The following is a 27,889-nucleotide window of genomic DNA, read 5'->3' as shown; positions in this document are numbered from 1 at the left end:
ATCAGAATTCTCATGGGAGAACCTCCTTCAGAGTCCTTATCCTGCTTGTCCTGCTGCAAACGAGGGGAAGGGCAGATTCCCCGGAGCTCTCGGGATGGCAGCGCTGTCCCCGCTCAGTCCCTGCTCTCCAGCCAGGGACGTGCACCAGAGCAGCCAGATCCAAAACCAATCAGCCAAAACCAAAGCTGTTCCTGCCAATGACACCCCAAATTCTCCTGCAGTAGCCCCAGAGTAACAACTACTCCATCCTGAGCCACAGCCCCAGGGAAAACCCCTCGGTTCCCCACATGAAAATATCTGAAGCCCCCAAGTGCCAACAGCTGAGACTCCAGAACTTCTCGGTGCTGAAGGCAGCAGAGAGTTTGGAAATCTCATTAAGGAGCCCTAAAGCACAGTCATTATTTCCTCAGGCTCCTTTTGGCTGCAGGTAATTGCTGCAGGCACAACAGGCCCGAGGCAGGCGGTCCTGGGATCACAAGGCTCCACCAAACCCTGTTAGGTCGTGGCCATCACCACGCAGGAGCTGCTGAGCCACAGCTCCAGCTAATTAAAACTGCAGGAGGGGAGCATTCAGCAAGTCTGAGGACAATTATCCAAGGAAGAATTTCGCCAGGACACCGTGACTTAAGCCAGTGCTTTGTGCACCAAGTGCTGAAGGAGTTTAATTGTCGTTGCTGATGGGAACCGGCTCGTGACTCATGCCCAGCACACAGGGGCTGCTTTTCCCACTCCTGATTTCCTTCCAAGGCCACTGCTCCACCACCAGGACCACGCTGGGACAGAGAAATTTCCTCTGCATTTCAGAGCACCAAGCTGGATCCATGGTTTCCATTTGGGCCATCTCTAACAGCTCCAGCAAGCAGGGGAACTGGAGCGAGAGCCAGCCGAGGGGGCTGGAATTTGGGAGGAGTCCTCAGGAACTGGAGGTTTTTTCCTGACATAAAATAATGCAGTCTTTAAGTGTGCATTTTCTGATTCTTTCAAGCATTTAACTTCTAAAATTGACTTGGGCTTTATTTAATCTTTTAAACACCAAAAAAAAAAAAACCCAAAAAAACCCCGAGTTAAAATGTCGTAACAAGAAAAAAATAAAAGGAACAAAAAAAGCCTAACTGCTTGAGTTATGCTCTTAGACATTTGTCAGGATAATTTTATTCCTTCCAAAACACAAACCCTTTCCAAATGGTGAGCAAGGTTTCTGAAGGCTGCAAGGTCAGGGTAACACAGGTTTGTGTTACCAAAGCAGCGCGAGCACCTTCGGAGCAGCCGTCCCCAACTCTTCCCCCCGTATCAATCCTGTCAAATTAATTCATCAGTAAGGACAGATTTTTATTTTTTTCCCTGGCTACTGTGCGTTAATTAGCGCAAGGGTTGCCATGGGAACCCAGAAATGCTCGTTAGCACCGCAGAATTCACCATGTTGGAAATGAACGTGGGCAAGAGCCCCGCACCAGAGCTGGGGACGTGCTGCAGCCAGATTGGTCCTCTGATGGAGGCTTTGACGTCTCTCTGCTCAGTCTAAGTTGGAAAAACTGCTAAAAACCTGGATATTGCAAGGATCTGCGGTGATGGGACAAGGGGGAATGGCTTTAAGCTGAAGGAGAGTAGATTTAAAGGGAATAGTGAGAAGAAATTGTTCCCTGGCCCTGGCACAGGTGCCCAGAGCAGCTGGGGCTGCCCCTGGGTCCCTGGCAGTGCCCAAGGCTGGGGCTGGAGCAGCCTGGGACAGTGCAAGGTGTCCCTGCCATGGCAGGGGTGGCACTGGGTGGATTTTAAGGTCCTTTCCAATCCAAATCCTTCTGGGATTCTGTGACATCAGGATCAGTGACTGTGAGGATGAGTCCGAGCACAGGCTCCATTTCCCTGATGTTTTAATAAATGCAGTTTAGGACCCTGGCAGGAATCAAAACAGGTTAAGCTGAGAGTGTATGAAAAAAGCTCAGGCATGTGCCCAGCCCCAGGCACTCACTGCAAATAATTAATTATCAATAATTATCAATAAACCTTGTCCAGCTTAAAGCCTGTGGCAAACTGCTGTCAGCAGCAGGGTGAGCCATGGCACTGACCAGGCTGCTCTGGAGGGGTCCCAGCCTGGAGGGATCTCCACTCCTTTGGGATTTGCAGCCCTGTGACACCCCAAGGGAGGTTTCTCCATCACCACACTCCAGCCTGGTGATCAGATACTCCTCCTGAAAACCTGGATTTTGCTGGGATTATCCCACACCTGCTGTTTCTTCCCCCTGCAGCAGTTCTGCTCAGCAGCTCTGTCCTCAGAGCATTCCCAGAGCAGCTCCACCAGCACCAGGTGAGGCTCTCTGCTCACCTTCACATCCCTCATTCCCCTGTCCCTGCTCCAGCTCCAACTCCTGTGGAATGCTGCCCATCATTCTGCCCCAGCCCGAGTGAGGCTGCACCACTGTCTGCTACAGGGCATTCATCTCTCCTGGAAATTCATTTTCTGATCCATCCTTGGATCACACCTTGCTTTTTCCTGGCCATGTCACGCTGTCAGCTCCCTGTCAGCCCTTGGTCCCCTGGTGGAGGCCAGGCTTTGTCCTGGGCACGGGCTGGAAGCTGCAGCAGGCACTGCTCTCCCTGGGAGCCTCACCCTGCTGCCCTGTGCTGCCAGGGATCTCAGACCTGCTGGCTGCTCCTCTGCAACCCTGGGAATATTCCACATCCTCCTCTGCAGGAAAATTCAAGGCTTCAACCACCTCTCTAAATAGTCCACTTTCACTATCTGGGTAAAATTAGCCCCAAGTCTCAGCACTGTAATAAGGAAAGTTATTTCAGAAGCAGAACAAGATCCCAGCTTCCTCCAGCCAACAGAACCTGAAATAAAGCAGGGATGTGTCTGCACTTTGCTGAGCTCCTGAGGAATGCAAGGCCAGGTGCCCACCAGCAGGTCAAGGCAGATTCCCCTCTCCTCCACTTGCTGGAAGAGAAAGAATTTTGGCTTTTCCATCATGTGAAACAGCAGAGCCCAGGCAGAGCCCACCCTGCTGAGGGCACCCACCTTCCCCCTGCACCTACAAACACTTCACTAGGAAGGAGGAGCCAGATATGACATTTTTAACACTTTTCCCTTTCTTTCTCTGCAGAATGATGCACATGGCTTGTGTCAAATCCTAAAGAAGGAACAGGGAACCAGCCCTGAACATGTCCCTGCTGAAGGTGTGGTGGCTTCCCACCTAATTCCACCTCCAAACACCTCCTCCTACTCCAGGACTGCTTCCCACTCAGCAGATCTTCCTCTCTCACACCTCAGCAGCAGCCCCTGCCAGGGCTCAGCACATCTGTGCAATGAGAACCAGCCCACACACCTCTGGATTTCAAGTGAAAGAAAGAGATGTTCAGGTTCACCAGAGCAAGTTACGTGGGCAAGCTCAGCTTCTCCTGGAGTAACCACATTAAGAAAATTAAATTTCACCAAACCATTAAAGAAATCAATCTGAAAAAGATCCCCACTGCCAAATTACTCCAGCCCTTCACATCATTTTCTAGCAATCCACCCGCAGGAGTTTTTCTCATCTTGAATAAATAGTCATTTTTGCACCTAAGGGAAGACAAAAACATTTTCTATACTTTCAAACCTTCTCTGGCATCTCCATCAAGCTCAAATCCTCAATACACCCTCCAAACTCTGGGGAAAAACATTTGTGCCTTGTGCTAAAAGCTCCAGAAACTTTCCTTCACAGGCTGATGTTTCTGTGACTCGCTTTCCTTTTACATAATTCAAGGGCCCAAAAAAGACATAAACAGCGAGGAACAGAAATGCTAAACCAAGGCTGGTCTCCAAAGCCCAACTGAATGGGAAACCTGAAACAAGAGAGACTCAGCTTCTGGAAAAACAACTTTTTGACAACACAGAGCATCTCCCATGCCCCAGTGCCCGCTGCTCCACCTCAGGTCAGAGGGACTCAGAGCTTTCATGTCACACAGTCCAAGTGGAGACAGCCCTCCTCAAACCAAGGGCACTAATTATATTAATGAAGGCTGAAGGTCAGTACATCCCCATCAAGCCCAAATTGCTGTTTCCTGAATTAATCCAGGATTTTCCTTCTCCGTCCAGTTTCAAGCAGATGGGAATCCAGAAAGCACCAGCAGAGCTGGGAAATCAATGTCAATATGCTAAATCCAGTAGATTTAATTTTTGAGTTTTAGGAGAGTGAATGAGATCAGGATTGGGTCTTCTTGTGCCAGGGTAGGATTGGTTACCTACTCCTGCAGGATTCCTGGGAAAGGGAAAAATAACAAGGGAGATCAAGAATTAAGGGAAATGAAGAAAGTAGACAAGTCATCCAAATTTGCAACAAGATGTGACTACACTTGGATAATTCCCAGGCATTTTGTGAGTATCCAAGCCAAAATAAATCCAGGAAAGGATAATAAACATGCACACAGCCCCAGTGGCCACAGCCATGCACTACCAACCCTGTACATGCAGAGGTGCAGGTACAGCCCACACACAATAATGCCATTATCCCATTCCAGCTGCTCCAGGCCATAATTCCTTACACAGAGTGGGATTTATGGACTTTCTATGTCTTTATTACAGACAGAACCAAAAACTCCTGCAAACTGCTCAGTGGGTGTGTGGTTCTGCCTCTCAGAGCCAAGCCTGGATGAACCCAGGGGTCAATAACCCCCTGCTCTGGACACACTGCCCTGCCAGCCTTGGAGCCTCGTCCATGGAGCTCCAATCCCAGCTGCAACTGCTGTGACTGAGGCCAGGAGCTGCCCGAAGGAAGGGCTGGGACAGGCAGGCAAAGGTTAAAGCAGAGGAACACGAGGTGAGGAGCTGGAAGGGTCAGCACTGGAGGTCACCAGCGCTCGGATCGAGTGTCTGGACACAGCACAGCTGCTCAGGGTCCTCAGCACAGGGGATCTGCCTCCCAAGAGAAACCTCTTCCCTCCTGTAACCCACTGAACAGCTCAGGAGTGCTGCCCTGCCCAGGCTCTGCAACAGTGGAAATGTGGGAAATGTGGGACTGCCAATCTCTTTGAGTGATTCCTGTTCTGGTGTCTAACCTGGAAACACTGAATGCCACCAAAACTAAGCAGCCCAAGGAGACAAGGGACATGCTTGGGGAGGGAGCACCAAGAAGCAGCACAGCAAAACCAGCCACATGCCCAAAACCTCTCCCTGCAGCTCCTCAGCTCTGCCTCAACCATTACTGCTGCTTCGGTGCCTCTCAGAGCTACCCAACGTGTCTGTGAACCTCCACTGCAAACCCCCTGGAGAAGAGATGAAACACCCCCCTGAACCTTCCCCCCAGGAATGAATGCCTTTTATTTGGCCAGATTGGATGCTCTGCCAGTCACTGTCCCCCTCCAAGCCCCCATGTTGGGCAGGCCCAGCTGTGAGCCCCCAAGCTGGGGCTGCAGCCCCACATGTGCCGCCAGCTCTGCCCTTATCTCCCCTCTCTGCTCGCTGCCCTCCCGACATCTCTGCAGCAGCTTTCATCTGAGCATTGCCCTGCACTGGGAGCTGCAGAGCTCTTGCTGGCAGAGCTTTCCTGGGCAAGGCAGATTTATCCTGATGCATGCAAACGATGCCAGCGTGCAGGAACTTGCTTCGGACAGAGCCGGGAGTTTGCAGTGCGAGGCTGCTCTGGAAATGTCACTGTGCAGGATCCGAAGGGGCTGCCTCCACCACCTCCTCATTGCCAAGGCCATCAAGGTGTGTGCAACGCTTCCTGCACCTGGGTGAAAACACTCACAGAGTCATCCCTCCGTCCATCTGTCCATCCATCCATCCATGGATCCATCTGTCCATCCATCCATCCATGGATCCATCTGTCCATCCATCCATCCATGGATCCATCTGTCCATCCATCCATCCATCCATCCATCCATCCATCCATCATCCATCCATCATCCATCCATCATCCATCATCCATCCATCATCCATCCATCATCCATCATCCATCATCCATCCATCCATCCATCCATCCATCCATCCATCCATCCATCATCCATCATCCATCCATCCATCCATCATCCATCATCCATCATCCATCATCCATCCATCATCCATCCATCCATCCATCCATCATCCATCATCCATCATCCATCATCCATCCATCCATCATCCATCATCCATCCATCCATCATCCATCCATCATCCATCCATCATCCATCCATCCATCCATCCATCCATCATCCATCCATCATCCATCCATCATCCATCATCCATCCATCATCCATCCATCATCCATCATCCATCATCCATCCATCCATCCATCCATCCATCCATCCATCCATCCATCATCCATCATCCATCCATCCATCCATCATCCATCATCCATCATCCATCATCCATCCATCATCCATCCATCCATCCATCCATCATCCATCATCCATCATCCATCATCCATCCATCATCCATCCATCATCCATCATCCATCCATCATCCATCCATCATCCATCATCCATCATCCATCCATCCATCCATCCATCCATCCATCCATCCATCCATCATCCATCATCCATCCATCCATCCATCATCCATCATCCATCATCCATCATCCATCCATCATCCATCCATCCATCCATCCATCATCCATCATCCATCATCCATCATCCATCCATCCATCATCCATCATCCATCCATCCATCCATCCATCCATCATCCATCCATCCATCATCCATCATCCATCATCCATCATCCATCCATCATCCATCCATCCATCCATCCATCCATCCATCCATCATCCATCATCCATCCATCCATCATCCATCCATCCATCATCCATCCATCCATCCATCATCCATCCATCATCCATCCATCATCCATCCATCCATCCATCATCCATCCATCCATCATCCATCCATCCATCCATCCATCCATCCATCATCCATCCATCCATCATCCATCCATCCATCCATCCATCCATCCATCCATCATCCATCATCCATCCATCCATCCATCATCCATCATCCATCATCCATCCATCCATCCATCCATCCATCCATCCATCCATCCATCCATCATCCATCATCCATCATCCATCCATCCATCCATCCATCCATCCATCCATCCATCATCCATCATCCATCATCCATCCATCCATCCATCATCCATCCATCATCCATCATCCATCATCCATCCATCCATCCATCCATCCATCCATCCATCCATCCATCCATCCATCCATCCATCCATCCCTCAGATCTTCCAGGCTCACAGAGAACATCCCAGCCATGAGGCAGCAGCACCGTGCCTGTGTCTGGCCTCCCTCAGCGCTGCAAAGCATCACTTGGCATTACTGACTACACTTTCAACCCCCAAATCTAGCCAATTTCTCCTAAAAGCTGCAGGTACACAGCTCAGCAGGTCACAGATCCATGAGCTGCTACCAACTCTGCATTTTCAGCTCCTCAGCACTTTACAGCATCTCATCCCAAGTTCCTTGCTTCAACCAGCACAGAAACTCCTTTTCTCCAGCACCTCGGATTTTCAACAGAAATTAAGCTCAACACAGTACAACCTTCTCCCATATCCTCCTAAACTTGTTTCATCCCCACTGCAAACCCAGGGCAGGGGGGCTGACAGGCACAGAGTGAGCCTAAGAATTCTAAAGAAAAACACAGAAACTGAAGAAAACCTAAAGAACAATGAAACTGAAAACTGGGTTCCCCCAGCAGGACAAGAAGGAAAGCACCTGGTGTCCGTGGGAAAAGCTGTCATGGCCCTGCAATTCCCTCCCTGCAGTGCCCCAGGCAGTACCAGGAGTTTTTAAATCACTGTTACCTCAACCATCCTCTTTTCATTTGTGCCTTGTAGAAGGGAGATTTCTTTCTGTTATTTTTAAACTGGAGACCTTACAGATGCCAACCTTTGCAGACCAGCTGGCAGCTGGGATGGTGCCCGTGGGAAGGCACCGGAGCCACGGGGATGCTCAACCTCCTGTGGCACAGCTCTGGATGAAAAGGAGCTTTCCTTGCTTCCCTCTACTCCCCATCCTCAGGGCTGGAAAGAATTCCAGACTCAGATGGACCCAAGGGATATTCTGCAGAGAAAACCGTGGGCTGCTGATACATCGGGGTAATTCTGGAACTGAAAGCTGGAGGGACCTTCCTTTATTTTGGCTTTTTTTGGAGTGTTTTTTTAGTGTCCTCCATGAAATTCTCATTCTTTCAGTGGTGCCTCTGGAAAATTAGCAACAGAGATTTGCTCTGAGCTTGTAAGCTCCTGTCTGTACTAATTTGCAACCACTGATAGAAGTTTTTTTTGTGTCTGTGTGCGCTTTGGTTCTGAAGGACCACGAGTGGGATGAAGGTCCCACAACAGCAATTCCTCCCTCAGCTTCCTTTTACTGCTTGAGAGTTTGGCACAGAATATACTGAGTGCCCAAAGAACGGGTGCACACACCTCCAAAACCTCTGTTCCATCTAGATCTACCTGCTCAGAGCTGTGCTGCTGGCATAGAAAGCACATCAGCCACCAGCCTGGCGAGGGGAACAGAGCAGCCTCACAAACTATTAAACCCATTTGAAACAATGCTCAAATTCGGGGCAAACCCAGCTCAAAACCAGCTGGGAGAAGAAGGACAAGGAGATGGTGAGGTGGAGGGTAAACCAGTCAAAAATGTTGGTGTGGTGGTGGTTGTGGTGAGCACCAGGCCAGCTGAGAGGGCAGGTCCTCCACCAGGGAGGAACAGCAGCCTGGCTGGGGTTCCCTGCAACCTCAGATTGATCTTTCCCATTTTCCATCACCACAAGCTCTCAAAGTGTGCAGCATTCCACACTGTGGAAGAGCAATTCACCTCAGAGCAGCTCACCATGCTCAGTCCCCTCTCCCCCAAAAACAACTGGCCAGCAGGTTTTCCTTGGCTGGTCAAGTTTTAATAAACATCATTTAATCTCTGCTCCAAACCAAAGCTCAGCTCCCTGAGCCAAGCTGGGATTGTCACCCTGACTCCAGAGAATGTGGATAATTCCCACAGCCCGTGCAGGTGAGTAATTGAAAAGGAAGACACTGGAGTTTGCAGCAGCACCAGCAGCCATCCCTTCCCTGCCTGGCAGATCCACTCCTCCCAGGAAAGCATCTCTGCCCCAAAAGGCTTCAGCTCCAGCCTCTCCTTTGATGCTGTATGCAAACCTTGACTCTCAGGATCATGAATGTCAGGAGAGGATGGGATCTTCACTGAGAGGTAAGGTGAGAGATAAGATTCTGCATTTCCATTTCATTTCCCAGTGCATTTCCTACCCATGTCCTTCTGCAGGCAGCCCTGTGGCATTCCTGGGAATAGCTCTGGGATAACCACAGCCAGACCTGGGAGAAATCACTGTCCCTTCTTACATATTCCTACAGACTTTCTGTGCTCTAAACACACACCAGCCCTGAGCAGTCACTACTGGAGGGTGAAGGCTGCTCACTCTCTGCCTTTGCAAGGGACCAGCCTCAGGGGTGGAGGGTTTGGAGGAAGAAAGTATTGGAGCAGTGAATTCTCAGCTCAGATTCCTCATTAGGCAACACTGAAAAGAGGGAGGTGAAAAAAACTGAAAAAACCTCACATCTGCATGGCACAGCAAGGAATTGTTAATCAGGGGAAGGTTAAAAACCAAAAGCTCCTGTGGCACAGTGTCCTGCAGCCTCTGAGAGCTCCTGTGAGCTTCCTGCAGGAGAAATGCAGCCACATCCTTATACCACCTCAGAGAATGCTGTGTGTGAAGGAAAGACAGGAATATTTATTCTGCCTGCTCTTCCCAAGTGCCACGGACAGGGACACAGAAGGGATGCTGCTCACCCTGTAAACACACAGAGATTTGGGAGCAGAATTCCGGGGAAGACTGCAGGACACAGAGCATCCCACCTGCAGAGAGCACAGCACCAACATCCTCTGCCTGGTGCAGCAAACTGGGCAAAGTACATCCAGAAATAAAAATAAAACAAGCTAAAGACAAGCCTGGCATCCCAGAGGAGGAAACATCCCACAGAATTCTGATGTGCACCAGCTCTCAGCTTAACCCAACAGGGGCTTTGGATTTTCAGACAGAGAGTAAAATTCCAGCTACACAAAAACATCCCTGCTGCTGGATTTTGGGGATTTCTGTTTAGGTCTGGTACAAACACTCTGCCACCCTCTGTACATCAGGAAATATCAGCTGTAAACAACTGCCAGGTCTTCTCTTTATCCACAGAGCTTTATATTCCCTCAAACTCCCAAATACAGGTATATTTTGTTACACTGGCCAAAAATAACCTTGAAAATATGCAAAGAGTTATGATTTCTGACCTTCAAAGTATTGTAGTTGTGACATTTCACTTTGTTATTCCAGCCATGAACAAATAACTCTGCTAAAATATCTGTCACAAAGTAGTCCCCAATGCCCAGACCACAATAATCTTTTTTAGCAACTAAAAAGGTTCTGCTAAACCATTATGAACTTAACTCCAGGAAAGAAATGGAAGAGCTGGAGCACCAAGGCAGCAGCTATTCTTGTTAAATTGGTCTCCATTTTTCAGGGATCCTGTTGAACATTATAGAGGTCACAGACTGCACCACGGTGAAAACCTGAGTCTCTAAAACCCACAGAGTTTAATAAGGAATGCCATATTCCCAAATTGCCTCAAATGTTTTACAGGGTATTATGACTTTCAGTTTTATAGGTCCAAAACACTAACCAAATAAAAAGTCTATTTCTCCCAGATTTTCAAGGTTCAGTTTTTAAAAGGCCAGAGGCACAAACTGTTCCTGTGAGCCAAGGAAGCCTCAGCCATCAGCTTCTATCACAGCTCCAGCCGTCCTTTCCAGCTCCCAGGTTTTGTCCTCCCCGTGCACAAGAGCTGATTCCCACGTTAACCCTGTGCCATTTCCTTTTTTCAGCCTTCCTCCTCAGAAAATCATGGAATGCTTTGGGTTGGAAGGGATCTTAATGCTCATCTTGCTCAGACCATGGGCAGGGACATCTTCCACTATCCCAGGGTGCTCCAACCTGGCCTTGGACCCTTCCAGGGATGGGACAGCCACAGCTTCTCTGGGCCTCATCTCTCATGTTCCAAATGCCCAAAGCTCTTTTTGCATTTTTGAGATAAAACTTCTCCTAAAAATCTGAAATGAGCTGTCATGGGACCCTTCAGGCTGAACAGCATCAGATGATGAAGCTCAGGACCCCATGGAATGCTGGTGCTCACTTCCCTGGGCTGGCCAGTTTCCCTAAATCTCCTCCAGGTAGGTCCCTGTCTCCCGTAAGCACGGCTGGAATGGACTGAAGTGGTTTGTGTTTCTCTCCCTCCTCCTGCCCTCATGGCCACGCTGGTGAGGGGCTGGGAACACAAACCCCGTGAGGAGCAGGTGAGGGAGCTGGGGTTGTTCAGCCTGGAGAAAAAGACACTCAGAGGTGACCTCATCACTCTCCACAACTCCCTGAAAGGTGTAGCCAGGTGGGGTTGGTCTCCTTCTCCAGGCAGGACTGACAGAACAGAGGACACAGCCTCAAGCTGCTCCAAGGGAAATACAGGTTGGATATTAGGAAAAAGCTCTTTACAGAAAGGGTGATAAAGTACTGGAATGGTCTGTCTGGGGAGGTGTGGAGTCACCATCCCTGGATGTTTATAAAAAGCCTGGATGTGGCACTCGGTGCTGTGGTTGTTGAGGTGTTAGAGCTGGGTTGGACTCAATGATCTTGGAGGTCTCTTCCAACCTGGTGATTCTGTTGAAATTCTGATCTGTTCTTCCCTGGCAGCCTGAAGCCCTGCCCAAGGCTGTGCCACACCAGTTCTGATGGACACCAGGGGCTCAAGGAGCTCCATCCCTCTGGCCCTGACAAATATCTGCAAGCAGGGGCAGGAATTCTGGCAGTGCTGTGGCGCCTGTCCAGCTGGACTGAAGCTGTGACATTCCTTGGGGTCAAACAGTGGCTTTCCAGGCACTACCAGTGGATTTACACTTTTCATCTACTCCATGCTGGGGCTGTAAAATTTCATCTTTCTTTCTGTGCTGCCCTTCCCTCCCAGATTCATTTTAATAACAGCTCTTTTTATGGGCACTGTAAAGCACCATTCCACATTTGGGCACTGTTCAAGAGGATAAATTTCTACAGAGACCTTCTGGGATGTGAGGGTGATTCTCCAAGCACATTCCTGGTTTTCCTCATTGGATCACATCTTCTTTGTCCCCTTCAAAGGGAGTCTGACCTGTGACACACCCAGCCAGGTACTGAAATATTGCAGCTGCTTTCTGTAGGGTGCAGATATTGAACATTATCACCCACAAAATGCAAGCAAGGATGCTCAGGACCCATGTCCTTCAGGTCCTTTGGGTCAGCTCAAATCAGCTGCTGGAAAACCTATGTAAATGCTGTTTCTATGGGATTTCTTCTTTATTTTCTCCCCTCATGTTTCCCAAATAAAACCCAATGTTTTATTTCCCACTGACTGACAGCGCAGCGGCTCAGCAAATTAACAAACCCATGCACAAGTGTGCCTTGATTACTCCCTCTCTTTTATTATGAAAGAAAATGTCCAATCCTTTAATTTGACTCTCCCAGGAGCCTTGAGCAGTTCAGGAGCAGTTTCTCACCTCGGAAAGAATCGGCTGCTCCTCACACAGCCCCACATCCCACTGCTGATCCCAGCAGAGCTGCAATCCAAATCCTGCCAGGCTGATTCCAGCAGTGAGGCCAAATCTCTGCTGCCTGGGTCTGAAATTCTTATCAGACACGGAGTGTTTAGGCTGGATTTTCATCTTGATGCTGAGCTGCAAACACCAGCTCTGGCTAAGCTGCGCTCTCCAGGGACACCCATCCAGCTCAGGGGCCATCGGTCACCGCCGTGGTGCCACCTCAGATTAAGGTGTCACCACAGGCCAGCCCCAAGCACCTGCCTCCCCACTCATGTTTTAGTGTCCCTACACATTTTTAACTCTTTGTGGTGCAGCCTGGTGGGCCCTGTCCCAGCACTGGTGTTCCCAGTGTGTGGCTGCAGCTCAATATATTCCTGAGCTCTGGATGGAGCACTCGGCCCCTGCCAAGTCCCAGGGAATGTTTTCCAGGGATCCCAAACTGGGAGCTGGGGGCAGCCCAGCCCTGGTGCTCAGCCCTGCCAGCAGCACAATCCTGGAGTGTCACTGCCTCCATCCATCCTTCACCGAGGAGAAACATCCTCTGTGATCCTTGCACAGGGATGAAACGCTGCTCTCCTCACTTTCCAGCACTGTCTGGGAATGCTGCAGGTTTGCTCCAACCACAGCCATGCTCGCTGCTAAATGTTGAGCGTCTCGCTCCCTCCTCCTCTCCCTCGGAATTTTTCCTCCCCTGTTCCAGCCAATCGTGCAGGGGAAAATTCCAGCCTGAGCTTCATTAGTATAAGATATAAAAATAGAAGTGCATTATCTTTTGTAGTTCTCTCAGTTGATTCAGTGGCAGCATGAAGGTAAAATAATTAAATGTTTGTCTGGTGATAAAAACAAGCCCAACAGGAGAGACTGGGCTGAGCTTTTCTGGAAGCTGAACGTGGAGATCTGAGGGTTCTTGTGCTCCACAGACTTTGCCCTCCCCACTCTCCATAGCTACCAAAAGCATGATGATGCCTCCCTCCCTCCTTCCCTCCTCCTCAGCTCCAAAATAAACACAGGATGGAGGCTTCAGGAGAAGCTGGCAAATGCCTCTGCTGCAAAGCACAGACCTCCCGCAAGAACTTTTCCTGCCATCTCCCCACATCCTGCCTGGCAATTCCCTCAGCTCCTCCAGAAACTCTCCAGGAGCCAGGAGAGCTGCAGGAGAGGGGGGGTGTCTGTGTGGACCAAGGTCAACACAGGAGATGTTCAAAAAACATTAGTGAGTTGACTTGATCCTTCATCAAAATACTTTCTGCTTTTCCTTCCTAACACTTCACTGCCCACGACGTGGCAGGCTGAGCCGATGTGACAAACTGTCGAAACACATTTTTTTTAACAGAAAAAAAAAAATTAAACCTAGACTTTAAAGGTAAAACTGGCCCCTTTGAGTCCCTCTATCATGTGTGACATTCCTGCTGGAAAAAAAGGGCTCAGAGAGCAACTTGCTGGGAAAAGGCTCCAATGAACAGGTAAGAGCTCCAGTCTGCAGGGAGCTCCTGGGCTTCACCTTTTAAGCTCTCATGAGTTAATAAAAGCAACCACAGAGGTGCAAAAGCTCCTGAGCATTTGTCAATCCCCAGACACAAACCCAGGAAAAGATGCTGTTCATTGATTCCATAAAGTAACAAGTGAATATTGCCTAAATCAATCTGCTGGCACCAGCAAAAATACCTGCTCCCCAAGGGAAAGGAGCATCATTTCTCCCTCTCCAAATCCCCCCTTGTGCTTTATTCCTGCTGCTGTGGTGGTAATGACCTATTTACCACCAGGATGGAGGGTGGCAAATCCCACCCACCTCCGAGTTCCCTGCTGGAGCCTGAGATTGCTATTGATGAGCTCCGTGGTTTGACGGAAAGGAAATGAGTTGAGTTTAAGGGCTGCTGGCACTCTCTCTGGAGAAATGCCAGGGAATTTTTAGACAGTCTTCAACCCAACAATAAAATGCCATGGATATGAGTCAGAGTGGATGTGAGCATCTCCGTGGGAATCTGGGAGCAGCCAGCTCCGTCTGCCTGTGTGACACCCCTGCCCAAAGGAGCACCTTTGAGTGCCCAGGTGTCCAAACCCTCTAATTTGGGTCTCTGGAGCTGCACACAGCTCAACACTCCCTGCATGCACCTTTACACAGCCCTGGGATCCCCCAGCACCCCAGCAGGTCATTTCTCATCTGGGGGGCTGCAAATCCATGTCTTGCTCACACTGTGTGTGTTTGCAACATGAAGTAGCCTATAGAAATATTATATTCTTAGCTTATAAATACATCAGGCAGTAAAAGTCAGCAAGAGACTAAACCTTTACGTTTGTCTCCACAAACCTTTATATCAAAAGGATTCTCCTGGAAGCAGAGTGGTTTAAATTATTGGTATCTTATGTCAGTGCATGACAGCGTAAGACGAAAAAACTAAAACCTGACAGCTGAAAAAATCTTGTGACTTCCTAACACACTGGAAAGCTCCAAAGTCTTAGCTAACCAAGAATCTGGTTCATGATTTTAAAGGTCTTGGGCTCATGGCCAAACTCCCAGAATCTCCCCTGTGTACTCCACTTTTAGGTCCATGAGGATGAGCAAGATCCCTGGAGTTCCAGCTTGCAGATTTAAAATGGCTGGAGCTGCTGCAGGGAAAGAAAATGGGGGAAAAGTCTGATGTTTATGCACCAACATCAGGTGAGGAGAGGTTCTGAAGAAGTAGCACGGGATACAACAGAATTATCTCAGAATTTCGGCGTATTTTATGTTAGAAGAAGAGCCCAGTGCTCTTGTAATGAATACAGGAGACTTTTTTAACATCAGGCCTTGAAGCTGCTGGACTCAGATAAGGCTCCTTGGCCTTGTTTCTGCAGCAGCCCAGCTCTCCCAGCACTGCCTGTGCTTCCTAAGGTCATCCATAAATCCAGAGCACTTCTGGCCACACCACACACACCAGGAAAGGCTCGGGGCAAGCTGCTGAACTGCCAAGATAAATCCTGCTCCTGCAGCCAGTCCACCTCCATCAATCTTCTCAAAAGCAGGAATCCAAACACTGATTTGCAGGATCTCACTTACTTGTTTCTCCTTCTTTAGGACCAGTGCCAAACACAAGACTTACGAGCAGCTCCTGGCACCTCTAACTACAGCCTGCACCAAATCACCACCAGAGCTAACCCTGACCTTCCAATGCAGCAGGTCCCCAAAGCACTGGTGGCAACGGGACACTGCAGCCAGGGATGGATGGATGAATGGATGGATGGATGGATGATGGATGGATGGATGGATGGATGGATGATGGATGGATGGATGGATGGATGGATGGATGGATGGATGGATGATGGATGATGGATGGATGGATGGATGGATGGATGATGGATGGATGATGGATGATGGATGGATGGATGGATGATGGATGGATGGATGGATGGATGGATGATGGATGGATGATGGATGGATGATGGATGATGGATGGATGGATGGATGGATGATGGATGGATGGATGGATGGATGGATGGATGGATGATGGATGGATGGATGGATGGATGGATGGATGGATGATGGATGATGGATGGATGGATGGATGGATGGATGATGGATGGATGATGGATGATGGATGGATGGATGGATGGATGGATGGATGGATGGATGGATGGATGGATGATGGATGGATGGATGATGGATGGATGATGGATGGATGGATGGATGGATGGATGATGGATGGATGATGGATGGATGGATGGATGGATGATGGATGGATGATGGATGGATGATGGATGATGGATGGATGGATGGATGGATGGATGGATGGATGGATGGATGGATGATGGATGGATGATGGATGGATGATGGATGATGGATGGATGGATGGATGGATGATGGATGGATGGATGGATGGATGGATGGATGGATGGATGGATGATGGATGGATGGATGATGGATGGATGATGGATGATGGATGATGGATGGATGGATGGATGGATGATGGATGATGGATGATGGATGGATGATGGATGGATGATGGATGGATGATGGATGGATGATGGATGGATGATGGATGGATGGATGATGGATGGATGGATGGATGGATGGATGATGGATGGACAGGGATGGATGGATGGATGGATGAATGGATGGATGGATGGATCCATGAATAGATGATGGATGGATGATGGATGGATGTATGGATGGATGGATGGATGGACAGGGATGGATGATGGATGGATGGATGATGGATGGATGGATGATGGATGGATGGATGGATGGATGATGGATGATGGATGGATGATGGATGGATGGATGGATGGACAGGGATGGATGGATGGATGGATGGGTGGATGGATGGATGGATGGATGGATGGACAGGGATGGATGGATGGATAACTCCACTGCGCAGTTTTCCAGCACAGCCAAACTGGTAAATCCTGCCATCTGTTAAAAGCTTGGATCCACTCCAGGTGATAACAATAAATCACCGCCTTCCCCTGCTCCAGCCTCACCCAGGGCCCATTTCCAGAGCCCTTCTACTCCTGACTCCATCTATCCTGGGGAGCTTTGCTGCCCCTCTCTGCAATCATCATCAGAATAAACTCTGTTTTGGGCACACCCTGCTGCTGCTGTCCAGAGGTGCCTGCAGGAAAAGCCACGCCTCTTGGAATTTGAGGGGCTCTGGGCTCCAAAAACCAGCTTGGAGTCCTCTGTTCTGCTCACGAGCCAAAGGAAGACTGTTCCTTTGAGAACCTGTTCAGGTATTTTTTTACTAATCCCATGAGAACTGCCCCATGTGAAGATACTTCAGTTATTTTCCAGAAATACAAATCCATGGCCTCGTGGAGTACATTTTCTGCATGTTCTAATTTGTTCTGACCTCCAGCCCCAGATTTCCCTTTATAACACACTCCTCTATTCTTAGTTTTACCTCCTGCACTGTATCCTTCCCCCTCTTCCACTGCACTCTCTTGATTTGGAAAAGCCTGAATCCTCCTTTTCCCTGCCTCCTTCCCAGAGTGAGGCTGGTTCCTTTGCCATCAGATTCCTCCCAGCTCACCCTAACCTGCTGCAAGCTCTGTTCCCATTTCTCTCTGCTGCTCCAAGCCAGTATTCTAAACACAGACACAACACTGCAGTGACAGCCTGAGAGCGACACGGTGAGGGGGACACGCTTGGAAGCCAGGAGGGAGGTCAGGGGAGATATTCCAAACCTGGAGTCCATTGCTGCTGGGCCATTCTGTTGGGAATGTGAGTCTGGCTGTCAGGATTTCCTTGGATTGCTGGCTCAGAGCCTCTCCTGTCAGTGAAGCTGCTGTGTGATCTTTGAGGAGCCTGGCTGGTTCCTGGGGAGCTCTGTCCCTTCCTCACTGCCTGACTCTGTCTCCAGGCAGGACAAGAGGCAGGAGCAGAGCAAAGGGACACTCTGAAGGCCACAGCAGCACAGCCTCCCTCTCTCCAGGAGCACAGGGATCACCCTGCAGCCCCAGCTCTGCCCAGATCATCCCTGCTCAGTCTCTACACGGCCCCTGCCAAAACTGGATTCAAAGCAAAGCATCCTCAGCAGCCCCGAACGCTGAGGATGGAGCAGAAACAAGGTAAAACCTCCCTCACAAATGCCACCAAATCCAAGAGAAATGTCATGCTGGCCTTTCAGGAGACTGCTGGGAATGACATGGATGACATCTGTGAGAGTCAGGACTTAATTCTACCGAATTACCAGAAGCCTTGAGCACTGATGGACTTTCATCAGTCTCTTAAGGTGGGAATCCACTCAGTGAAAGGAATCTCCAGGAGATGAGGCAGCTCTGATGCCTGTGCTGCACATCCCACGGATTTAAAGCAGGTGATCCAAGAGCACAGCATGGCCCCAGCTCTGCCACTCCCACTGAATTCCTGCCCAGGGAAAACTCCCTGGGACGGGACAACAGCCTGGCCCTGACCCTCAGGCACGCCTGGGAGATGTGGGGTGATCCTACAGAAACCCCAGGGCTTCCACATGCCAACACCCCATTCCCACCACCAAAACCACTCCAGAGTGCTCCTCAAGATGCAACAAGAGGCAAATTCAGAGCAGAAAGCCCCAGGACAGGCCTCACTGCCCACCCGCTACACATCAGGGGGACATCTCCTGGCCACTGTGAGGAAGGAGGGACTCAAACTGTGGGAGAAGCTGAAAATAACAATCCAGAAAGCTGCAAACATCTGGGAGGCCAATGCTTTGCTCTACAATTCTGCATTGATTTCTTGCCTCAAATAGATTTCTAGATGGATTGCAATTAAAATGAGTTACACAATGCTGGAAAAACATCACTCATTTCCGCTTCAGATTTTATTTTTGCATCTTTGCTTTCTAGATCCTTTTGCGTTTCAACAGCCACTCCTTAGATCTTAACTTTTTTTTTTTCTTTCCACTCTTCTCCTAGCCAAATTGCCCTGCATCCATTTTTTACCTTTTATTCCAGCAAGGATGCTGCTGGTGGTGGCTCACACAGTCCTGGAATGATTCCCTGGGCAGTGGTAAAAATCCCCACTGTGAGCCCTGACTGCAGCTGCTGAGCAAACCCACAGAAACCTCTGAGCATTTATCAGAGGCAATTCTTTTGTGAGCTGCCCTGAGTCCTCAGGATCCCCTTGTCACAAACCTCCAGGACATCCATTTCCATCTCTTGTCCAGATTCCTGCTCTGAAGCCACAGGGAGGGAGGAAAATGGTGAGGAAGGCTGGGCTACAAGAAAAAGAGATGGACTTTGCTAAAAACCTTGTGAAGCCAGTCCAGCTCCCCCTGAAAAGGGCAGTGCTGCCACTTTCCCTGCTCCAGCCCTTTGCTGGCCATTCCTGCATGGGGATGGATGTGAAAACAAGATGATAAAACATGGGATCTCCAGCCAGCAGCGATGTCACACACCAAGCCCAGCTCCCCTGAGCACCAAGGCTGAGTTTTACAGCTGGGACAGATAACCAGAGATCAATGAGAGAGAGCAGGATTAGAGGGGATATTGGGAAGAAATCCTAAATCCTTCCCAGTGAAGGTGGGCAGGCCCTGGCACAGGGTGCCCAGAGAAGCTGTGGCTGCCCCTGGATCCCTGGAAATGCCCCCTGGATGGGGCTTGGAGCAACACAGGATAGTTGGAGGTGTCCCTGCCCACGGCAGGGGTGGAATGGGATGAGCTTGAAGGTCCTTTCCAATCCAAACCACTCCATAATTCCATGATTGCATCATTATGAGCACAGCAGCCCCTCTGCACGCAGCCAATACAACCTCAGTCTCGGGCTGCTGTGAATAATACAAAAATCTGCTGGTATTCCCAAGCCTTTGATCTTCATTTGACTTTTGAGGGTTTTCAGGCACCATTTTCATTTAAAAATAGAAGAAGTACTCAAGTATTTATACAGCACAAAGGCTTTAAAGGCTTTTAAACTTCAGAAAAGATTTTTAAGATGCCGGAATGAAGAATGTCAAGTATTATCATCGCTTGAATTTCAACCTGAGTTGGAAAAACCCTGCAAAGGTAAAACTGTCTGCAGGAGAAACAGAGAGGCAAAAAGGGCAGCAAAAGCCACTGCAGGGACAGGGAGGTGTTTCCAGCTGTGGGAGACCTGCTCAAAGGAGGAGCAGAATTCTCCTTTTCTGACCAGCTGAGAAAACCACTCCAGACATGTCAGAACAGGAGGGAAGGTGCCCCAGGGAAAAATCCTCCTTCTGGGGAGAGGGTGGCCAAACACAGAAGCTCAAAAAGGGAAGATTTGGGAATTAAGATGTGAGTTCGTGTCACTCAGTCAGAGTCAGCACTCCCAGCCAGGATCCAGAGCATGGCTGGGCTGCCTTGGGTGGCTTTTGTGCCATTCCTTTGTGCCCCAGGAGCCTCTCCTAGCTCTTTTTGCTGGCTTTGGGGTGGGAATTGTGGATACCCCAAGTGGCTCTGCCCCAGAGCTTACGCCACAAGAGGCTGAACAGCTACTCCAAAGCTCCTGGTTTTACTGAGGTATTTCTACTTAATGCAGATTAATTTCTCGACAGCACAGAAATACCACAAAAGGCTTAGAGAAACAAAAAAGCCTCATTTAGATGAATTAATAACAGAGAGCAAGTGTATTATTAGTGAAGGCTCTAACGAGGTGCAGAGCCCTTCTCTAGCTGCAAAAACAGAAGGCTGAGCTCTGACGCTGCATATGCAAAATATTTGAGGCCAAATGAATTTTTGGTGGAGCCCTGCTGACATCACTGTTGGAATCTCGGGTGGAATTCAAGATGTTGCTTTAAATTAAAGCAGGGAGCTCCTGGGTGGGAGCTCAGCTCTGCCAGGGGCCCCCGCAAAGCCCCAGAGGGTGAGAGGCATTTTTCATCCATCTGCTCCAATCCCACCTGCCTCCAATCCAGCACTTTTCATCCTCACTTGCCAAACCCTTGAACAGGAAAGGGCAATTTCCTTCTGTGCATTTTACAGAAAGAGAAACAAAGACGTAGAAAGATGAAACAGCCCCTGCAGCATCACCCTGGCTGCTGGAGGTGGGGAATGGGGGGCAGTTCCCCCAGATCCCAGCCCTTGGAGGGTCCCACCATTCCCCAGCTGCTCCAAACACTGGGCAGACACAGCTCAAACCAGGCTTTTCAATAAAATATGGAGAGCCCTGATGGATGGTGGACAGAAAAGCCCATCCCCTCTGCTGAGCTCATTAGAATTTCTGGTTGTAACAGAGACTTCTGTGGTTTTAAAAATATGGAAGATTTAAATTCTCTCATCTCCAAACACCAGGAACTGGAGAGCTAACGGGGTGAAGACAGAGTGCTCTGGATAAACAGGATATTCCATCACCATCAATTCCTGTGTCTCTCTCAATCTGCTCTGCAGAGAGTGCCTCAGACACTGTCCCAGACAGGGCACGGAGCTGCTGCACTCCTGCTCTCAGCCAGCGTGGCAATTTACTGCCTCCTTGGGCAGCCTTTGATATTGGAAAACCACAACCGAGCTTTCTCTTTGCTTGAAAGGCACCCACGGGCTCAGGCACAGTGAAAGCGTTTGCACTGCCCTGAGAGATCAAAGTGGCTCAAAACCTTTTGCTTTTACTGGGCAAATTAAAAACAAACAAGGCCTTTCCTTCCTTTCCCTTCACTCTGCTAATGCCCATTCCCCTCCTCGGCTTTCCAGGCATCCTGCAGGAATTCAGGCTGGCATTAGGGATGGAGCAGGTACCTCTTGCAGAAAGCTACAAGTGAAGAGGGGGAACAGAGCCAGCAGGCACCAGAGAATTTTCCTGGGCTTGGATCCCTGGCTCCTGAATTTCCTCTCCACTAAAATGCCCCATAACCCTTTTGGGGTGGGGTATTTTTGGGATTGTTCCCACCCAGGGACTCAGGGAAAATTATTTTTTTCTCTTTTATTTCGAGCTAAAAGCACGGTGGAGAGCTGAGAGCAGCCACCCACCGTGCAGGGCTCTGCGCCCACTGCTCCCATCCCTGCCCGTGCCAACGCTCACACGGATGTTCCCAGCATGGAACAATCAAACCCCTGACATTCCTGCTGTCTGAATTCCTTGGATTTTCATTTGTGCTCCTCTGAGTGTCTGTAATTCCTGCTGCTCCCCTCTCTGCCCGGCCAGCATGGAGCAAAGCGCGCATCCCCTGTCAGCGCCGACGCTCCAGCACAGATCCCCCGAGCGCTGGGGGATCACACAGGGACCACATCCAGCTGCAGGAGCCTCAAAATGGTGATGAAGCCCTTCAGGAGCCTGTGTGGGCAGGGCAGGCAGGGAGGGAGAGGGGGAGAGCCGAGGAGCAGCAGCCCAGGGCTAAAAGTGGATGTTGACTTCACTCTCCCATTTGGGAGTAGGTGGAGGAGGTGGGTGGCCGTGAGCAGAGGGGAGGCGGAGGGGGCAGCAGCTATTTCCAGCTGTACTCATGTGCCATTTCTCTCAGTGCTGAGATCTGAGAGAAAACAGCAGGAGGTGGGGAGTGGGGGGAACCAAAAAGGAAAATCACAGACTCTGTGCAGGAGAACATGTTAAGGAACAAGAGAAAAGTCGTTACCAACAGCACAACCCTGAGATTCTACCAGTACTGGGGGGATTAAAAATATAACCAAACCCAAGGCTGCTGGGACTGCTTCCCTGCATTGGACACAAGAGGACAGGATGGAAATGAGGCCACTGACTTTGGGGCTGGAGCCAATGTGTGGCCCCAAAATGATGGTAAAAGCTGCTGCTTGCAGAAAGCCTCCCTCCTAATAAACTGCGAGGTTTTCTTGGCTCCCAGAGATTATGTAATATGTTCTTGCCTGCTGCTGCTGCTGCTGCTGCTGCTGCTGCTGCTGCTGCTGCTGACTCATATTTTCCAAAATATATCTGGGAAGGAAAACATATGCACATGTGTTTTAATCCATAGGTTTCCCTGCCCATGTCCAGGGTGATGCAGAGGGAGGTGCATTGCTGCCTGCACACGCGTGTGCACATGTGTGCCCTGACGTGAGCGGGGAGGAGGGACAGGGACAGCCTGGAAAAACACAGATTAAAACCTTTTTTCTGCTGGAAAACAGAGATTAAACCAGCACTGCTTTCTGGGGCAAAGCACAGCCGCTCTGTACTGCAGGAGGGAGCAGGGAAGCCATGGGGAGAGATGGCAAAGGGAGAAGCACCGAGCGTGCGCTGCCGACAACCTCCAGCCAAACCTGGGCTCTGGGGACCAGACCCAGACTTGTACTGAGCTTCAAATCCAGCTGGGAAAATGAGGACTGTGGCAGCTGGGGCCATGGTGACAATCTGCAAATGGCAGTGGGCTGAGAGGGACATCAGGAGCAGCCTCAGCACGTGGCTCAGCAGCATCCACCGCTGCAGAGGGGTGCTGGGAGCAGCAGTGCTCCCTGAATTCCACAAATCTACAGGCTGGCTCCTGTTAATGCCTGGGAACACACTTCCCAGGCTCTGGGTGTGTACTGAAGAAGCCAGGCTTCTCCTGGCTGAAGATTTCTAACTCCAAGGCAGCCTGTTAGTCTTAAGCAAATTTGTTCCCAGCCTGAAGGTTTGGGAGGTTTAGCTCCTCTGCTCCGTGCCTGGGTGCACTTTTAATTCTTTAGGAAAGACTTTTTGACAATTCTGCAAAAGCCTCAGTATCCAGGAGATAGGATCGATGTGCTGCTGGGCATTGGAACAGAGATCCATCTCCCCTGGACCAGAGGAGACTGAAAATCTATCCAGATGTCAACCCCTGATCACCAAATGTTGGCACAGCTCCGCACCGATGACAGCCCACTGTCCTTGCACTGCCTGCTCCTCGGGCAAAAGCAGGGGACAATTCCCCACACTGGGACAGGTGACAGTGCCCCTGTCCCTTCCCACCTTACACACACCTCTGGAGAGGGAACAGACCCTCTCCTTCATCCCTGCATCATCCTCATCCCCGTGCAAGGGCTGTTGATATTCCCTGCTTTACGCATCCAGAGCTAAGACAATTCTATTTTAACACCTAAAACTTCACCAGAGCCAACCGCTCCTTCTCGCTTTAGAGCAACTTTAAAATGTTTCATCTGCATTCAAAACTGTTTCTATAATTGTTACTTTTTAACTTAATTCTCCTAGAACTTCAGGAAAGAGCAAACATCCGGCATGCCTAAAAGACTTTGGAATAAACCTTAAAAACAAACATTAAAGATTGATCATGCTTCTCCAAGATTATACTAAAACTGACTGAAGCTCAACTAGATAAGCAAAGAGAGTTGCATTAAATTAATCAGCACCTTATCAAGCCAGGAAGAAAGAACTGTAGATAACAAGCCTTCCCTAAATTTGGTATCAGAACAGAAACTTCAGTGCACGACGTACTGAGAGAACCTTGTCAGATTTACTGAACACAATACAGGGGAGTGGAGCAGCAGAAATAGCAGGGGAATGTGGTCCATAGAAATGCTTTGAAAAAACCCTGTTTTCTGATAACGCCAGCAGGAGCTGATGCTTTTGTCAAATGGAATGATTTTACGTGACAAAACTTTTCCCCAGATATGCCCAGCAAATTAACCCACTCTTACTGGGGAAGAAGACGGATCTTTAGGGGTTTGCTCCCCGCTCCTGTTGGTGTAGCTGAGGCCAGGCTGAATTTGCTCCATTCCAAGGGAACAGTTCCGTGCACAATTCCGTCCTTTCTGCTTTCCCAGCCCGCGGAGTTGGGACGATTCCTCTCCCAGCATTTCTCAGCCACTCTCACAGCTCTGAGCTCCCGTGCAGGGGCTCAAAACCCCCAAAACTGGCACCAGCAGCAGCTTAACCCTTTGGAAACCTTGGGGCAAACACCCCGAGCACTGAGAGTGAACATCCAGGGGTTTTCCTGGATGGCACAGGGCTCAGGGCAGGACATCCCTCAGAGCAGACAGCCTCACTCCAGAAGGACAGGAGGACACATCACCATCTCATCCCACCACAGTGACCAGCCTAGAAATCCACCTGGGGCTTTATCCAGGGACAAAAAGGGAACACAAAGAGCCGGGCTGCTGCTTTAACCGGGGTGATGCTACTTATGGAGCCCAGGGCAGGGCTGCCGGCCCTCCCCAGCACCCTCGGGGGTCAGTGCCTGCCCTGCCCATCCCAGACAGGTCCTGGAGGAGGGGAAGGGGCTGGGGAAGAGCTCATCCCTGGAGTCTGAGCCCAGCCTGGCGAGCAGGGCGGGCTCAGCGCATTCCCGGCTCCACCGAGGGGCAGATGCAGCCGAAAATAGCCCCACGCCGGCTGCCAGCAGCCCATACGTTGTGTTCTATATGTCTCAGCTGATGCAAAGCAAGGGGCAGGCACTGAGCCACATGGCCCTTCACATGGGCATGGCCACACTCGGCTGCTCCCGGCTCCAAAATGCCCCAAACGCATCCTCGGGCTCTCTGCAGGGCCTCAGCGCCCGGCACCAGCCCGGCCCTCCAGCACCGCCCCACGGCAAGGCTTGAGGAACCCGAACGAGCCAGACCCCAAACACGGTGCCAAACACCCTCCCCACACCCTGCTCCAGACCCCAGCCCCGCTAACCCCCATCCCAAAATGTGCCGCTCCACAACCGCCGCATGCCTCAGTTTCCCCAGCTCTGTGATAGCACAAGGGGCAGCTCCCCAAAGCAGCACCCTGCTATGAAATGATATCTGTGGGGATAAACCAGAGACAGATGAAATCCAGACCTAATTCTTTAAATCCTTGCATGCACGCACTCCCTTCATCCCCCAACATTCTCTTGAATTCGGGTGCTGAAGCTTTCAGGCTGCCCACCAGCACAGCTCTGGGGGCTTCCTGCCCTTGTGGACATCCCATCAAGGTGATGTTTCTGACCACGCCAGAGTAATTCCCAGGAAAACCAGGAATAAGGAGCAGAGGCCACGTGGCCCTTTGCTGGTTAGAGCCAAGCCAGCCATCTGTGGGTGCTTGCAGATTAAGACTCATTTCCACTCAGGAAAGAAATTCAACCACAACTAATAAAATAAAGACAATAAATCACGGTTCCTCCAGCAGCTCTTCCTCCAGGAGCATCTATTTTTAGTGGGAAGCATCAATCACCACAGCTCCTGCTGTCTACAACAGCTCCAACAGGCAAAACCCAGGTGGGCAGAGCTGGGCCAACGTGGGCACACACACGTCCCCACCTGCACTGCCACTGTCACTGTCCCCCAGGCAGAAATGGGACACAAGGAGAACACCAGGCACGGCTATACCTCAGTACTGTGTGATATTCCTCTGTCCAGGTGGAAAAGAGAGGCCACGAGGTGACAAAGGAACAAAGGAACGTGCCCAGGGCCACACAGTAAATCAGTGGCAAAGCCAGGATACAGCAGAACTATCCTCTGCCAGCCCTGGAAGCCCTGCACAAGAACCCTCTTCAAACAGGACAATTCTTACACAATTATTAACATTTGGGAGTTTTCCTCAAGCTTCCCAACTTCTCCTCATTGGAGACTCCGCAGCTCTGAGACAAATCCTTGCGTTTTACCAAAATAGCTCTCTTAAAGTTTCACTGGGCACGATTATCACACCCAGCTGAGAAAATCCACACTGGAAATGTAAAACACAGGAGCCTCCCCGGGACAGATCATCATTCCAGCACGGAGCACATGGACACAACACATGCAGGCAGGCACAGCACACTCAAACCGAGCACACAAACCGAGCAGCACAACAAAATGAAATGAAAACACATACACAGGGGTTCTAATCACAAATTGAAACCGAAGCAACCCAAAAAAAACCCACAACAAAACCCACCAAAGAAACCAAAACGAAAACAAAACGAAACCAAAAACTTACATGGATTTTTGGTAATTTTCCTTCAGACATTATACACAGCAGCTGGGCTGTGTACTGAATACCTGATCCAAAAAGAAATATAACCACATTATGCAAACAGATGGGGGCAGGAGTCAGGTGAACATGCAGCTCTTAAGAACAATCATCTACGGGCTGAGAAAGCACCTCTGCATTCCCCCAGAAGGGCTGGAATCGGGGCACATCTTCACTCCCTACACAGCAAAAGCCGGGGCTGCGCTGCTGCCATCCCGGGGGAAAAGCCAAATGGCAGGACAGGGCAAAGCCACCGCGTCACAGAGCAAGGAGCTGTCCCATCCCCTCCAACTCGTCATGGGAGGTTTTAAACAGAGGTGGGAAATAGCCAGGGTGGGGGAGGAAGCCTTTGGAAAGCCGAAATGAAAGCGCTTTATCTGCCTTATAGAAAGAGCATTAAAAGCGGCGCGCGGGCAGGACAAGCCGGGATCATCCCGGCACTTGAGCTCTCTGGGAAGCGCTCGGAGAGGGGCACATCACCCTCTCCCCACGCCAATGAGGGAGCCTGAATCTTTAAGACGGTGGATTGCTGCTCGGGAGGAATGGACTTTTTATGGACTGTGGGAAATGGGGTTGCTATGATACAGGCAGAGGCATTTTCATGAATCCTGTGGCAAATAACATCGAATCCTGCTTAAGCAGACAACAGCGAGGCAGGATCGCCCAGCCTCAGCACACACACAGCAGCAAGCACTGACACAGATTATATGCATCACAAATATGCTTTTTGCAGACTAATTCCTATTATTTTTTTCTTTGGAGCTGTATTTTCCAGAGGGTCAGCGCTTTGATTCCTTTAAAGGAATGATCCCTCTGTTTCATCCCTGGGTTTGAGCATCCCCACAAAGATGAAGAAAGGCAGGGGAGTCACGGGGCTGAAGCAGCCCCAGGGACCCAGGCGTGACCCTGATGGTCCCACGGAGCTCTGGGATATGGAAAATGCCGATCCAGGGGTATTTCACACCCGGAATGCTGCGGGCACATCACTTTGGGGCACGGGGATTTAGTGGGGACCGGCAGCGCTGTCACCCCAGAAAAGCTCCCAGGGCTCACCATGGGCTGAGCCGCTGTGCCC

General features: G+C 50.1%; 1 protein-coding gene across 2 annotated transcripts in view; it reads right to left on the bottom strand.

Moving 5' to 3' along the window:
* Positions 1–27,889, bottom strand: part of ARHGEF9 (Cdc42 guanine nucleotide exchange factor 9) — a 192,611-nt gene that overhangs the window by 76,012 nt on the left and 88,710 nt on the right. Inside the window, exon 1 of one of the 2 annotated variants that reach the window (XM_058847470.1) lies at positions 26,782–27,029. The exons of the other annotated variant lie outside the window; for it this stretch is intronic. Within the exon in view, the coding sequence (XP_058703453.1) occupies positions 26,782–26,811 (30 nt within the window). The 5' untranslated portion in view covers positions 26,812–27,029. Of the gene's footprint in view, positions 1–26,781; positions 27,030–27,889 lie in introns of those variants that run through there. 2 annotated transcript variants of the gene reach the window in all.

Source organism: Poecile atricapillus, chromosome 12 (assembly GCF_030490865.1).
Source record: "Poecile atricapillus isolate bPoeAtr1 chromosome 12, bPoeAtr1.hap1, whole genome shotgun sequence".
Lineage (NCBI taxonomy): Eukaryota > Metazoa > Chordata > Aves > Passeriformes > Paridae > Poecile > Poecile atricapillus.
This window is presented reverse-complemented; position numbering and strand designations above follow the sequence as displayed.